This window comes from Heloderma suspectum, chromosome 3, assembly GCF_057233095.1.
Source record: "Heloderma suspectum isolate Gila_16-S chromosome 3, 16-S_ref, whole genome shotgun sequence".
NCBI lineage: Eukaryota > Metazoa > Chordata > Lepidosauria > Squamata > Helodermatidae > Heloderma > Heloderma suspectum.
Window position 1 is genome coordinate 249,994,470 of NC_139460.1, and position 14,482 is coordinate 250,008,951.

At 39.5% G+C, this 14,482-nt stretch overlaps 1 protein-coding gene across 16 annotated transcripts in view; it reads right to left on the reverse strand.

Moving 5' to 3' along the window:
- The window catches only part of TCF7L2 (transcription factor 7 like 2), a 256,898-nt gene that overhangs the window by 26,012 nt on the left and 216,404 nt on the right, over positions 1-14,482 (reverse strand). For all 16 annotated transcript variants that reach the window (XM_084846184.1, XM_084846186.1, XM_084846190.1 and 13 more), the window contains 3 exons: positions 13,772-13,904; positions 8,520-8,622; positions 5,472-5,558 (listed from right to left, as the gene is read on the reverse strand). In XM_084846184.1, the coding sequence (XP_084702310.1) occupies positions 5,472-5,558; positions 8,520-8,622; positions 13,772-13,904 (323 nt within the window). The remainder of the gene's footprint in view (positions 1-5,471; positions 5,559-8,519; positions 8,623-13,771; positions 13,905-14,482) is intronic.

Here is a 14,482-nt window from a genome sequence, read left to right on the forward strand (position 1 = left end):
CTAGCATAACCAAGATACAGAACACATGGATAGAAAATGATAGTGAAGGGGTAGTAGAGCTTTGCAGTTATGGGTTAGCCCAGCTCTTGGTGGCCCTCACCAAATTTAATGGGACTAAGGATGCAGTGCAATTTGGAGCACATCTGGGGAGAAGGGTGAAGAGATACAAAACCTGTTCTTGATTAGACACTAGATCCCACTGAGTTATATGGGATAAAATAAATGGGCTCTAATGAATAGGAGAATGTAGAAGAAAAACATTCCCTTCTCTGTCAGTAATCTTTATAGTCTCCTAAATAAATGTCCTAAATAATACTAAGGTAGTGTGAAACCTACCTCTTCCCCCGGACAATGAGTAGGGCCCTTCACAATGGGGCCATTTGCATAACACAACAGCACACCGTGAGTTATTTAACCCACAGTGAGGCTGAGGCCTTTTTGAATAAGTTAAACATTGTTGTGTTGTGTGAACCTAGCGAGCATGAGTTATGTGAGGGTAGTTTAATCCTCCCATAACCCATGCACCCCTGGCTGGCATGACAAACCCCTGAACACAGGTTGAATATGTCCGTGGGCATGGCAACTCATCCAAACCCAGTCAATGGGTAGAGGGATCTTGTGGAAAATGTAGCATCCCAGGTATTCCCCTCCCCAACCATCAAAATGCTGCTTTTACTACTCTTTTTTTTATTTTTTAAGCTGCTCTACACTTCTCATTAAGCTGGTTCAGATGAAACAACAACACACAGTTAAACAAACTGTGGGTTGTTTGGGAGCAAGTGAGCATGTTTGCTCCCATCTGGTTGCCCACCTGCACTAAACAACCTAGGGATGCTCCACCCCTGGGTTGTTCCTTCTCCCAACAACCCACAATTCTGGGTTCGCATGTCACACTAAAAACCCAGGGATGTAACATCCTTGGGTTGTTTAGTTCAACAGGAGTGGGTAAGCAGATGAGAGCCAGCACTCTCAATCACCTCTGCTCCTTCATAACAACCCACGGTTTGCTTAAACCATGGGTTGTTGTGTTGTCCAAACCGGGTGGATGTCAATGCAAGTGCTTCAGCAGGACAGAAGTGAAGAACACAAAGTGAGGTGGCTCTAGGTGCAGACTATAGTTTGCTTCTCCTTTTGACCCCTACACCAGCTCACAGAGGCTTCAAATACTCAATGTGCAGAGCATTCAGTGTATGGATATGCTTCATCACCTGACTCAGTCACTGCCACTACATATTCACATTGGACTCACTGCCCAGGACAGCTGAAGGAGCAAACGGGAAAGAGGAGGTATTAAAGGGGCAGAGCAAGGAGAATGGACAGGAGAAGGGATTCCCACTCCTCAATGTTGCCAACCCTATCTTTCAAGCTGATAAGCTGTTACCTCTTTCTAATTCTGTAGCCTAGCTGAATCCAGCTAAGCCATATTGGGCTGTGTATCTACATGAGATACACTGAATGGGGTAAATATTGCAATTGGTCCTCTAGTCCTTAGCTCAGCTTCCTCCAATTTGGTACCTTCCAGATATTTTGGATGACAATGCCCAGCAGCCCGAGCCAGAAAGGCCAATGGTCAGGGATGATGGGAGATGTAGCCCAAAACAACTGGAGGGCAACAGATAGCGGAAGACTGTCTTAGGTAATTGCATCTTTTCAGCAGTATGAGTAGGAGGTAAGCAGCATGAGCTCATCTCCAAAGTGCCAAAACACAGAGACTATCCACAAGCCTAGAAAACTACTTTTGGTGTGAAAGCTTACATTATTTTTGTTCAGGGAACATTATTTGTAGTCTTCTTGGCTTTTTGCTTGTTTGCTTTGTTCTTGAAGGGCTAACGGACAAAAGGGCAAGCAAGAAGGTCTTTTCACTTTCAGAACGAACTTGTAAATTATTATTGCAGATGATTGTGCAGGCGAAGAAAAGAACATGGTGGCCAATTCATACCCAAAGCCCCCCAAAACTATGGCAACAGCAAGGGCAGGAGATATTGTATTGGCTTGATTTTGATTCTGTGATAAGAGGGAGAGAATTGAGAAGCTGGATGTACTACTATCTCAAAAAACTACTGTACTGACTGATTAATGAACTGCCATGTTGAAATGTCATTGTCAGAACCAATTTTAATTGTTTTTGGTATCGTAAAGCAGCCTTCCCCAACCTTGGGCATGCTGGGAGTTGTAATCCAATGCATCTGGAAGGCACCAGGTTGGGGAAGGCTGAAGTAAAACAGCAGATGTCTTTATCATATTTTTATATGGAAAAGAGTTTGTGTGAAAGAGCGTCTTCCTGTGTGAGAAAAATGTAAAGTTCCCACATCACAGAAACAATATGACAACCACCATTTCCCCCCCACCAGTACAATTTTTAAAATATGCAATCTTTTTCACACAAATGCTCCAGCATGGTATACCATATACCAACTTTAAATGCTCCAGCATGGTATATGCTCCAGGATGGTATACCATATACCAACTTTAAATGCTCCAGCATGGTATATGCTCCAGCATGGTATACCATATACCAACTTTGAACATAGTCCCAAAACAACATGAAAATCAGCCCATGGAAACAATAGCCAATGCAAGGTCAGGATGAAAATCTATTTTTTAGACTACTTTAACTAAAACTCAATTTCAGCAGAATATCTGGAGGTTGGGAGGACAGGTAAAGATAAGTGGTATGCCAAAGGCAGGAGTCAAGGAAGAGCAGAGAAAGTTTTCTATTTCGTCAAGATCTGAAGAGCAGACCGCTTACTGCATCAAGGTTGGGTCTACTTTACAAAATCTCAAATTGGTTTTGCTTTAAGAAGTTACACAGGACTCTTGATTACAACTACTAAAATAGCTGCTCTGCCAGATTTAATTTTAAGTTCAATTGAAAAAAGAGGTGGTCATTAAGCTTGCTAAGGCTTTGGGGTATGGCAAGGCATAAAAGAAGCAGGAACAGTTATAAATTCAAGAGCATATACAGGAGGCAAAAATGGGTCAGTTCCCCAGTTTTTAAGGAAAAGATGACTTGAGCTTCACAGAAGTGTGTGAGAAACAAACTGCAGTCTACTGTAGTAGTTATGTACATCTGGATGAGAAGGCACATAGTTAAAAATATTAATTATCCTTCCTATATTATTAAAAACAACAGGGCATGATTATAATAGTCACATATCTGGCACTCCTGTGTGTCAAAGAAGGACAAGCCTAAATCTTTGAGGGCAAAAGTGTCATGCATGTTCAATTACACGTGAGTGTATTTAGCAAAGTACAAAAATGCAAGTCAGCAAAAATGTTTAATTACTATTTGTATGTTCAGGTCATAATATTGAAAATTTCACATATGACATAAAAAATACACATACTTTTAAGTATTTTGTCCGTTTAACATGTCCTCTTTGTGTGCTAGTGTTTATGCCCTCTATGTATATATGTAATTTTCTTTAAAAATGCTATATGCCGTGTATGTGTGTGTGTGTTTGTACAACATAGTGTATTATATAAAGGACACACACACCACTCTTTGAGAAATTCCTTTCTGCAGACCAGTATTCTATGAATTGCAATAAACACCCTAAAAATTCTAAGCAGCTCATTATATACCCCTGTCTGCTTTTATGGCTCCAAGCCAGAATATAATGATGAACCGTAACTTGTTAAGGACAACTAATTTTTTTGTTCCTGGCTGTCTCAGGGGCTTCTCTCTTACTCACATTCACTTTACTTCACTGTTGACATGTTTCTGTTAACTGGATGTCATCTGCCTGCCTTGATTTTATGCACAAGCAGTGGGATGCATTTTTTCGTGCAACAATTCTGCTTTGAGTTGCATTAGATTTGTCATTATCCTCTCATTTTCCTCTTGCACTTGTAACATTTCATCTATTCCTGCCTTATTTTCTCTCTCTCTCTCTTTTCGAGCCACGGTGCACCCACATTATGGTTTATACATGATCTCGCTCCCTTTGAAGCCGGCAGATTTCAGAGCCAGCCCTCGTCAGGAGAAGTGCCTGCTACCAATTTAGCAGGCTGAGGGCCCCGAGCTCCAACATCTCAATCTAAAGGGGGTCACAGAGTGGCACAAGCAAGTGTCAGCAAGTGCTGTTTAATTGCCAATCTAGGCTTCTCCATGGTGTTTAAAGTATAATGACCCATCACTTAATTCTGAGAAGTCCTGGCCCTGCTGCTGAATAGAATGAATATCAAAGGATGTGCTAGAACAGGGCAAGGAGCATACAATTCCTATAACTGCTGTAAGTATAATAGACTTGTACTTCTGTTGCCCCATTATCACAATAATGTATTTAATTTGATGTATACCCTTTTTAACTAGATCCCTTTCATAAAGGCATATCTGAGGAAAATAACTCATATCCCCCCTTCTCTCCCTCCATCATGCCCTTTTTGAAAAACTAAACAAGTAAATAGAACAGCTTTACTAACAATAATTAAGAGGAACCCAGCTCTATTTAAATGCCCTTTATTAGCTTGCCTATCCTTTCCACATATGTGAAATATTAATAAAAAAGTTATCATGAGGGAATCCAGGTTGTAATTATATTTCTGTGTATAGAATATAATTTCTTTTGCACGTTTATGAGAGAAGTTTGCTGAGAAATGCTTCCTTTTTGCTTCTTCGAGCCCTTTGCATCTTCAAGCCCTTCCTCCTCTGTAATCTAACCTTCACATATTAAGTGCAGGGATTGGAGAGGTGCGGGGGGGGGGGGGCTGGAGATGAGGGGGAATGTGGAACCTTGCTATGTAATGCATGCTAATTTAATTATGTGCCATCATCAAAATGGATTAGCTGTTTCAGCCCATCAGGAAAGTCTAAACCTCCACCGATTTAATTAACTAGACTGAAAATCAGATGAACAGAGAATAAAACTATCATTAGGAGCAATTAGTGATTACTTAAACATAGTGCTGCCAAGCAGTTTGTAAATAAAACTAGCAGCCCTTGGAAAATTAGCTGGAATTAATTGGAGGTTGGGGCAGAGAGAGAATATATATATACTTCTAAACCTTTAGAGGATCAGGTGGGTCTTTTTATGTCAACTAAAAACGTTTTGAGCTTGGGAATGAGGAGAAATTGCAATACCACTCCTTCAAGTTTGCTTGCATAATAAAAGCCTACAGCCTCCATTCTTCATAGAAAACTCTGCTTTAAATGAGAGCCATAGAGAAAGCAAAACCTGTTAGAGCATTATGCCTTGGCTTCTCGATATCATTGGGCTATTATGATGCTTTCCCCCAGCTAGTTAGCAATTAAAATAAATGTACTTCCCAAACAGTGAACTTCAATAGTTGACTTATACAATAGTCAACTGGGAATGATGGACAGGGGGAGTTTTTTCCCTGAAACTAAAAGGAAGATCACTGCATAACTAAATCAAGGCATATTGTAGCAGTGTCTCACTGCTCAGCAAAGAATGATAGATAGAACTAACAGATGCCCCTGATTCTGGACCTAGGTACTTTGAACTCACCTTGACATGGAAGCATTGACAGTCAGAGCAGTTGGGTAGGGATGCCGGAATCCCCCTGTTGTGATTGGATAGACTGGTTGACCTTGCCTAGAAAGATGGGGGAGAAAATAAGTTAAAAATAAAAAAGCAAGGGTATGTGGTTTTTTCATTTTTTAAAAAAATCTCTGCACAGTAAGCTTTATTCTCATTTGATCAGAACAAAAATCTTGGGGATTGTACAGCATGGATCAAAGGAAAGAAACACAGAACAATTTGAATGCCATAAATCTGATACGAATGGCTAATTAAATTTTATAACCTCTGCTTATGTCAATAGAGACCCTCTCCCCAAGCTGAAACTAGGTGTTTTGTTGTAATAATTAAAGGCGAAGTCTTGCTTGCTTTAATGGAGCCATCACACTAATTGAGGGCTACACATCCAAAGGAAAACAATAATGAATGTAAATTTATACCAAAATAAAGTACAGTGAATCAAAGGACTTCAGTTGCGCTTTGGGCCTCTTTCGGTATTTAGATCTTGGTGAGAAAACATTAAATTAACAGAGCTTAATTTGTAGCCTTTTGTCAGATTAACAAGTGTTGACAAGAGTTACCGGGGGAGAGTCCCCAAGAAGTATTGTGGGTAACCAATAGACAATCATACCTCATTACAATAATTAAAAAATACAGCGACATGCAAAACAGCATCCGCATGAAAGCTACACAACTTTTTCTGATTGAAGTTTGTCTGTGCTGGCTAGTCCTTTTCATCTGTCCTTCAAATGTATCAACTGAATGGGCAAGATTTTATTTGGGGTGTGCTTTTTTTCCTTAAAGGATGCTCTGTTAAACATACCCAGTCCATCTCAGTATGGAGTGGATCCCATGTCTGTTTATTGTAGAATGGTCAAAAATATAAATATAAGTCAGATGGTTGTACCTTTTAAGGGAATTAGATGTTTAGGGCTTTTTGCATGAGAGGTAAAAAGTTGCATGAGAGGTACAATAAAGCTGTATATATGAATAGAACAAGAGAAAAATTGATACCTATTAGTTTAAAATGACTCTGAAATGCCTAAGCAGTTATTACTTCTTAATTCTGTAGAATCTACTCAGGCATACAGATGACATGGAAACAACCAATCAACAGACAAGGTACTGTATAAACGTTGCTACTACATAGAAACCAAACGCATTGTGGTGGTTGATTAGATAATTGTAATGGAGAGGTCTCAATGGTAGTGATGTTAAACTTCCAGCTATTTTTTTCTATCCACGTGTGCACTTTGTGTAGCATAAATAGGATTTGTTTTCTAAAACTGTAGGGACTGCATGGCCCGTAGTGGGGGTTGGACTCGATGGTGTTATAGGCCCCTTCCAACCCTACTATGATATCACCACATTTTTATCTACAAAATAAATAATAATCCCATAGGTCAGGAAGAAGGTTGTAAAAGGAAATGACTGTATCGAGGTGGCCACAGAAAAGGCTACAGGTTCCAATTGTACAAATTTATTTAAGTTGTATACAGTACAGCAGCGGTGGGCAGAAGGTAGATCTCCAGATGATTTGGACTTCACCTCCCATAAGCCCTTGCCAACATGGCCAATAATTAGCAATGCTGGGAGCTGAAGTTGATCTACTTTTTGCCCACCACTGCAGTCCAGTCCCAGTAGAAACAGCCCCCCCCCCCCGAAATTGTCAAACTGATAGATTGTTTGGATATTATGAAATCTGACATGCTGAATGGTTTTTTGCAGAGAAGATCATTTGAAGCCAAAGTTGAATTAATAAGGCCAAGCAGAAGGAAAGGAGGGGAGAGCACCAATAAACCAGTAAAAATATGAGAAACCCAAACTAATGTTTAGAAGTACCAATGGATTGTGGTGTCCAACATGCTCAATGCATTTTGACCAGCTGGCTAGTTCTTTTCTTCAGTGCCATGCAAATCTTACACAATTTTATTACATTGTCTTGTTGCAACCATTCATTTTGAGCATATTCCAATTAATTATTGCAAAACGTAGAGTGAAACAAAATTGTGTAAAATTTGCTTGCTCCTGAAGAAGTAAACTAGTTGAAATATGTTGGACATACTACTCACCACAATACATTTTTCTTTTTTGAGCATCAGTTTCAGGCTTGGCCTCTTTGGTGTTTTTTTCCCCAGATTAATATGACCAATGCTATGCAATATCCATGGAAATGGAGGTAAATGGTCATCACAAATAAATACTGCACCAGCTCTGATTCTTATGCACAAGTCTGAATACAGATGCAGAATGAAAATTGTTTCCCTGTCTTTTCAGATCTTTTTGAACAATACAATAACATTTTTAGCACAGGCACTTAAATAATTTATATGGTGCACTGTTTTAATATTCAAGGTCTAAGTAATCTAAGGTTAAAATAAGTAGTTTTGTCATTAGACATGTTGAAACAAGGCAAAAATACTGACTAAAAGTTGCTCCTTCCTCCTATTATTGCACATTTTAAAATTAATTTGTTTTCCTCTCATACCACCACCAGCTCACATAGCTCCCTCCCAATTTTTGAATTATGTTTCAAGAATTTGTTAAGGAAACATTCTCCCAAGCCCTGAGAACAAGGAATTATTCAGGTGTGTGCAATTGCAATGTTTCTCAAACTAGTACCAGTGAACCTAGAAGCAACTTACCAACCAAAATTAGCAAATGGTTCAAGATGAGACCATTCAGGAAATTTCATCCCCTGCCCACCATTTTTGTGATGTTTGAAAGTTAAGCTTCATAGGTCATTAGAAATTAGGACAAATGAAATGTGGCCAAAAAGCTCCACTCTTATTTAACATTCTATGACCCATCACTTGTTCATTTAATCTTTATTGACCAAGTTATTGATTTGGCCACATCATAAATGGGCAAACATGCTTATCTTAATATACACATTTCAGGCAAAGGAAATAAGCATGATTAAGCCTCACCACCACCAGCCCACACACACACACACACACACACACACACACAAATACATGTCTATACAAAAATGAAAAATAAAGAAGAAAATTTTTAAAAAATGGAACTCCTTACTGTGGTACTAACCATCCTAGCGGATGGGGGATTTGCCCTACAGTGCCCGGTGATAGTGGATAATAAGGAGATATATCTGGAGGGTGTGGAGGCCGTGGAATTCCTAGGGAAGAGGAAAAGGAAACGTCATAAAATTGGGTCAGGGCAGGAAAAAAGGAATGAAAAAGAAAAAGGCAGGATAGTCATACAAATTTCTATGCCATGAGTATCACTCTTTCTGCCTTTTATAACTGTACTTCCTATTCTCAAGACATGGCCCATTGCCTTCACCTATCCTCCCCAGGGTGGCCTGCTTAGTACAGTAAGCAAATGAGACTCAGCTAGAGAAGTAGGACATTTGATCTGTTTTCTTCCTCACAGTCAAAGACCATGCAGGACTTTGTTCTCCCAAAGTCTTAAAAGGATGGAGGCTCCAACCCTACTTTCATTTTGTACCATCATGTGCGTAGCCTCCTTGCGCAGCCACCTTCAGGTCATTGAAAAGGTACTTTCTAAAATAAACCATTTTAAAGCTGCAGTGTCTTCCTATTTCCAGGAGCTTTCTGTCTAGAGCTTATATAAACCACATTTGTTCTTATTTTGTTCAGGATTTGAGTTCATTTCCATTCTAAAGTTCAAAACCTTGATGGTAAGGGGAAAAAATGGAGACCCAAGAGAATGAAACAAAACAAGAGACAACAAGCATATCTGAAGAGAGGGGAGGGTAGACACCTATTTCACTAATCTACATGAATACCACATAACAATTTAAACTAATTTTCAAACAATTGCATCATGTTTCTGTACAGGATGCACATTGTTTTGGAACAATGAAAAATAATCCATTTTTTTCACTGTTCCAAATCAATAGAATGGCAAATCTAAATGCATTAATGACTTTTTAAAAAGACTCGGAGGGAGCAATCCTATCTGGGTCGATAATTGCCTCCAAGCCTGGGGATGACTGACTATCCAGTGCAGGGCAGGAGGAGTGGTGAGGAACGGATCTCCTCTTTGCTCCCCCTGCCCAGCTTTCGTGGCTAGATAGCCAATTTCGGAGACCTCGGAGCACGGGAAGGGGCAGACAGACGACACATAGGAAGTGTCGTACCGACATTTCCTCCTTCCTTGCCCTGGCATGCCCCCAGGAATGCCCCATTTTTGCCGCTCCAATCTCCTTCTCCGAGCGCGGGGTGCAGGGCCATTCCGCACTGACTATGAAGTGGCTCAGGAGGGGGTGGAGGTTGGTTCCTGGAAACCGATCTATCCTATGGCCATCTAGCCACTGACTAGCAGCCATAAGATTGTGCCCTAAGAGCACAATCCTAAACACACACACACCAACATTGCTGGCTGGAGAGGGCTAGGGTGGTGCATTGGTGCCCATCTGCCAGCAGAAAGCAGTGCCTATGTGTGTGGGGAGGGGGAGCTTGGCACTCACGTGGGCCATAAGCTACCCCCGGTGGTTCTGCCACTGACAGTAGCTTACAGAAAGTTCCAAATTAGGACATTCTATGGGCAGAGAGCAGGTGGGGAGGAGCTGGTTTGGACTGAATCCAAAGCCACTCTGTGTTCCTGGGATGGGGTCGTCAGCTATGCAAGTTTACTGAAAAATACCCCCCCCAAATCCCTCCCTTCTCCCTTGGCTACTGGTGGATCTGCCACTGTGCTCATCCCCAGCTCTACTTTGGACTGCTCTGCTGTTATTAAATCTAAAATACCATTCCTGTAATAACATAGAGAGTATGTTCTAACCAAGCATTAGTATTAACAACAGTAAGTTCAAATGTATGAATAAATCAATCCATATTAAGTTGTCTTGAAAGGATAAATTAATCCATATTAGTTATCTTGAAAGGACAGCAAGAGTCACAAAGGTCTGGGCAGATGCAATGTTTCTGTTATCTAGCAAAACTTAGGAATGGGCCACAGGTTTGCATATTCCTTCCATGTTTGCAAGTGAATTTCCCCTTCCCTTCTCTGATGGGAAGAAAAATTCATAGTTAAGTGTTATGTTTGAACTAAACTTAGTCATGATTAACACTATCAAGATTCAAATTTTTGTTATGAAGCGAACTCAGGATAGCGTTAACCCTGGTTATGGTCAAACTTCTCTCTATATACTCAAACTTTTATATATAGCATGAAGCTACATCTGTGTTTTTCACCCTATCTCAACAATAAGCATGGGGCCTCTGATCTAGATCAAAATCCTAGTGTGACGGGTAGGAGGACTTTAATCCTTTGCCCCCATTCTAGGGTCCTGATCTGGATTGGGTCTCCAGTGCTTACTGTTGACTAAGAAAAAAGAACCAATGTATCTGTGTGCTACATGTTAAAAGTATTGTGTAGTTTGTCCCTCCAGAGCACACATAATCCTTTATAATGGTTAAAGCCAAAATATGTAGGGAATTAACACATGAGAGAGGCAGAGCTGGGGAGTGTGTGATTCAGATGTCCACTTTCTGGGGCTTGTCATACATAACAGCAGCAAATTATGCATTAATTAATTTAAGATTTGCTGAGGCATGCGCTGGGTATGTCCCACAGCCTTTTTGAATATTCAAGCCCTGATCAGGGATTGGTATGTCATGTCCAAACCCAGACACTGTAGGTTAATTGTGGGTTAAACAACCCACAGTTACCCTATCTACTGATTGTAGGTTAATTGTGTGTTGTTTAGCCCATGGTTAGTATATAGTGTCTCGGTTTGGACATCACATAACAATCCCCGATCTGCCCGAACAGGGGTTGAATATTAAAAACGGCCACGGAACGTGCCCAGCAAATAAGGGGTTAATTAATTAGCTCACAATTTGCCGCTGTTACATACAAACCGGGTCTCTATCTCTCAACTAAGGTTAGAGATCTGGGAGCGTTATGCATCTACATACTCAACTGATGATTGTAATTTATTAAGTATAAGTGGGTAATAATGGACTCAGTTTGGATTGGCTTACATACAGAAGAGCCAGTTTCTAATACTTCACAGCCAGCCACAAACCTAGCTTTGCCAGTGAGTATACACTCAACAGAGAACTACAGCCAATACTGGCTCTTAATGAGCACGTGTGAATGTCATATGTATTTTCAAACACCTCTTTAAATATATTCAAACTGGACAGTTTTTAATGTGTACATTTAAATCTGAAAAGTGCTCAAGAAATGACGAAAACTAAAATCACCACCACCATCACCTAAAGTATTAATCTGGAACAAAAACAAGTTAAAAAAAAACTTTGGTTTTATATTTCTCTTTGGAAAAGACATCCTTGTGTTTTCAGATAAGGCAAATAAGATGCAATCCTTGAACCACTTTGTTTGGAACTGTCCCAATAGGGTCCATTAAATAGTTGATATATTTATAGCTTACAATGTTTACATCCTCAAACTTTCTCAAGTGAGTAAATGTTACAGGGTTGGGTTCTCAAAAGAACGCAATTCTTCACAATACAGCAAAAGCAGAATTAAGAAAAGCGAGCATTAAAATGAAGAGTCACTGTATTCACAGCCGAAAAACTATTTTTTTAAGTCACTCAGGGAGCTTTTAATCTCTAAATTAAATCTTCCTGTGTGATATTTTCAGGCAAATGCAGCTTTTATTCCATTACAAAAACCAAACAGATTAACAGGGCTTTAACCATACAGTGAGCTGTGTGCACACTTGAAAGAATGTTCTTAGAAGAAAAGTAAACAGTCTACAGACACTAATCATATGTTTTACGATAACCATTTAAAAACTATTCCCTGTACTACCATTACTTAAATGGGTGTCAGACTATGTTGCCATGTACTTGAAATACTCAAAGATGGATGGATGAGGCTCCTTTTAAACCTATGCAAAGCTAGAATTACATGAAATCCAAAGGAAGCCCAATTGTGGCAAGTGAAAAAGAAAGAAAGGAAGTGCCAGTTCATTTATTCATAGGCAAAGTTTGGATACATTATCTAAATATGTTAATCACAACTGTGGCAATTCTTTAACAAGCTCTGACATGTAGTCACAGTTTCAACTTTACTTTTTAATTAACTTGCAGGGATTTGGACTAACAAAAAAAATGAAGCCCTCTGAGGACTCTGTGAAGAACAAAGACTGCCACTATTACATTCTCTAGGGCAACAGGCTAAGAGATAGATAGATAGATAGATAGATAGATAGATAGATAGAGAGATAGAGAGATAGAGAGATAGAGAGATAGATATAGATATAGATATCAGTTAACAAAATAAGTCAAGTCTAGACTTTAACACTAATAAATCTAAGCAGGGTTTAGAGTGCCACGCGTGCACAATAATCACCCTTTAGACTGGAACAAACAAAATCCAGAATGTAGCAGAGGGGTTAAAAGGCACAACAGTATCCAATCCTGCAACACAGTAACAGTTGACTATGGGAGTTCATTTAACATGGGATAAAAGGTTATGCATAGTATTCATTGAGTGTGGTTAGCAAGCCACATCACTCTGGAATAATTCCAATGAAGTCAACAAGCTAGTCTCAAGAACATGACTTCAGAATTGCGCATATAATTTTAGTTTTTTTAAAAAACAGAATTAAAGGCTAATGATCAGATAATGTTGGGACGGTTTACTTTATCCACGAGAAGAATTAGAGAGGATAAGACAGCCATCATAATCTAACCAAAAAATAGCATTGGGAAATGGCTCAGAAATCAAACATAATCTTTAAAATAGAGTGTAATTTCTTTTTCAAATCAATACAGAAAAACTAGGTAATCTTAATTTTTGCTATAATGGAAGCTTCATTTCCACTCTTCAGAATTAGCTATAACTATTGATAAAGTTAATTATCTATACCCGTAGTCAAAATAGAACCTCCAGGAGTAGCTTTTTGGAACAGTGAGTACCTGCACAGTATTATAAGTAATTCTTAAAAACAACAGCAGCAGCAGCAACAACAACAATAACAACTGAGGTTTTAGTTTTTAGTTTTTAATGAATGTATCCCACACAAAAATGTTAGAAATAGATGCACTGTAGTTATTTCTGTTCAGTTGTTATCATTAAAATGAAATTGAGGCCTAAATGACAGGGAACAGCATCCTAAGGCCAATTAAGCAGACAATGTAGGTAGTAAGTTATAACCGACATGATCATTTTTCACCATTTGAAAATGCTTATTTTTATTATACTTACTCATAAGCAAAAATTATTCCCTTAGTTGATTTACCTCTATCATACTTCAAGAAACTTTCTTCCTCAAAGCCTAACCACTTCTCAAACATCTCTCCACAATAACGATTTGAACCTACCTGTTTTTGGATCTACGTCGGCTGGTAAGTGTGGAGGAGGATTCCCTGGTGTGAAGTGCTCATTGCTGTACGTAATAAGCGGCGTGAGGGGGTGTACATGGTGTGGGTGCTGCACAACTGGGACTTTGTTAGACTGCGAAAAGAGAAAATGAAGAGTGTGGGAAAGATGCTGCATTAACAAAGCGACCCTGCACAAACATTACGGGAGCAGTTTAGAAACACACACAATCCCCAAGGCTAGAAAACGAGTTGTAGATTTTCATACACAGTAAGAGTGATCATCAGAATATCTTCAGTTATTTTCTCCCCTCTTGTTATACAAGCTTATGAGTCCTTCCTTTCCCTAACACTCTGGGACTCAATCCCTTTTCTAGGGGGGTCAACCAAGATATGTTCATTGTTTTTAAGGACCACCCTTTAGATTGCAACTGCTGACCTGTAAAGTCAAGCCCCTTTGGTGCCTTGCTATGTCTCGACAGCCATTCCTCGTATCATTGTGAGTTATCTAGGTGGGTTTCATAGAATGGTAGGGTTGGAAGGGGCCCACACGGTCATCGAGTCTTCATGACATATATAGTGCCCACCCACCACTTAGGGGAAAACTGGTCGTATGGAACAGAAGGGGGTATTTAATTTATTTTTAAAGCCCTGTTTTGATTAAGTCATACTGTTTGCACTGTGTTATTTTGAGGGGCTTTAGCATTGTGAATT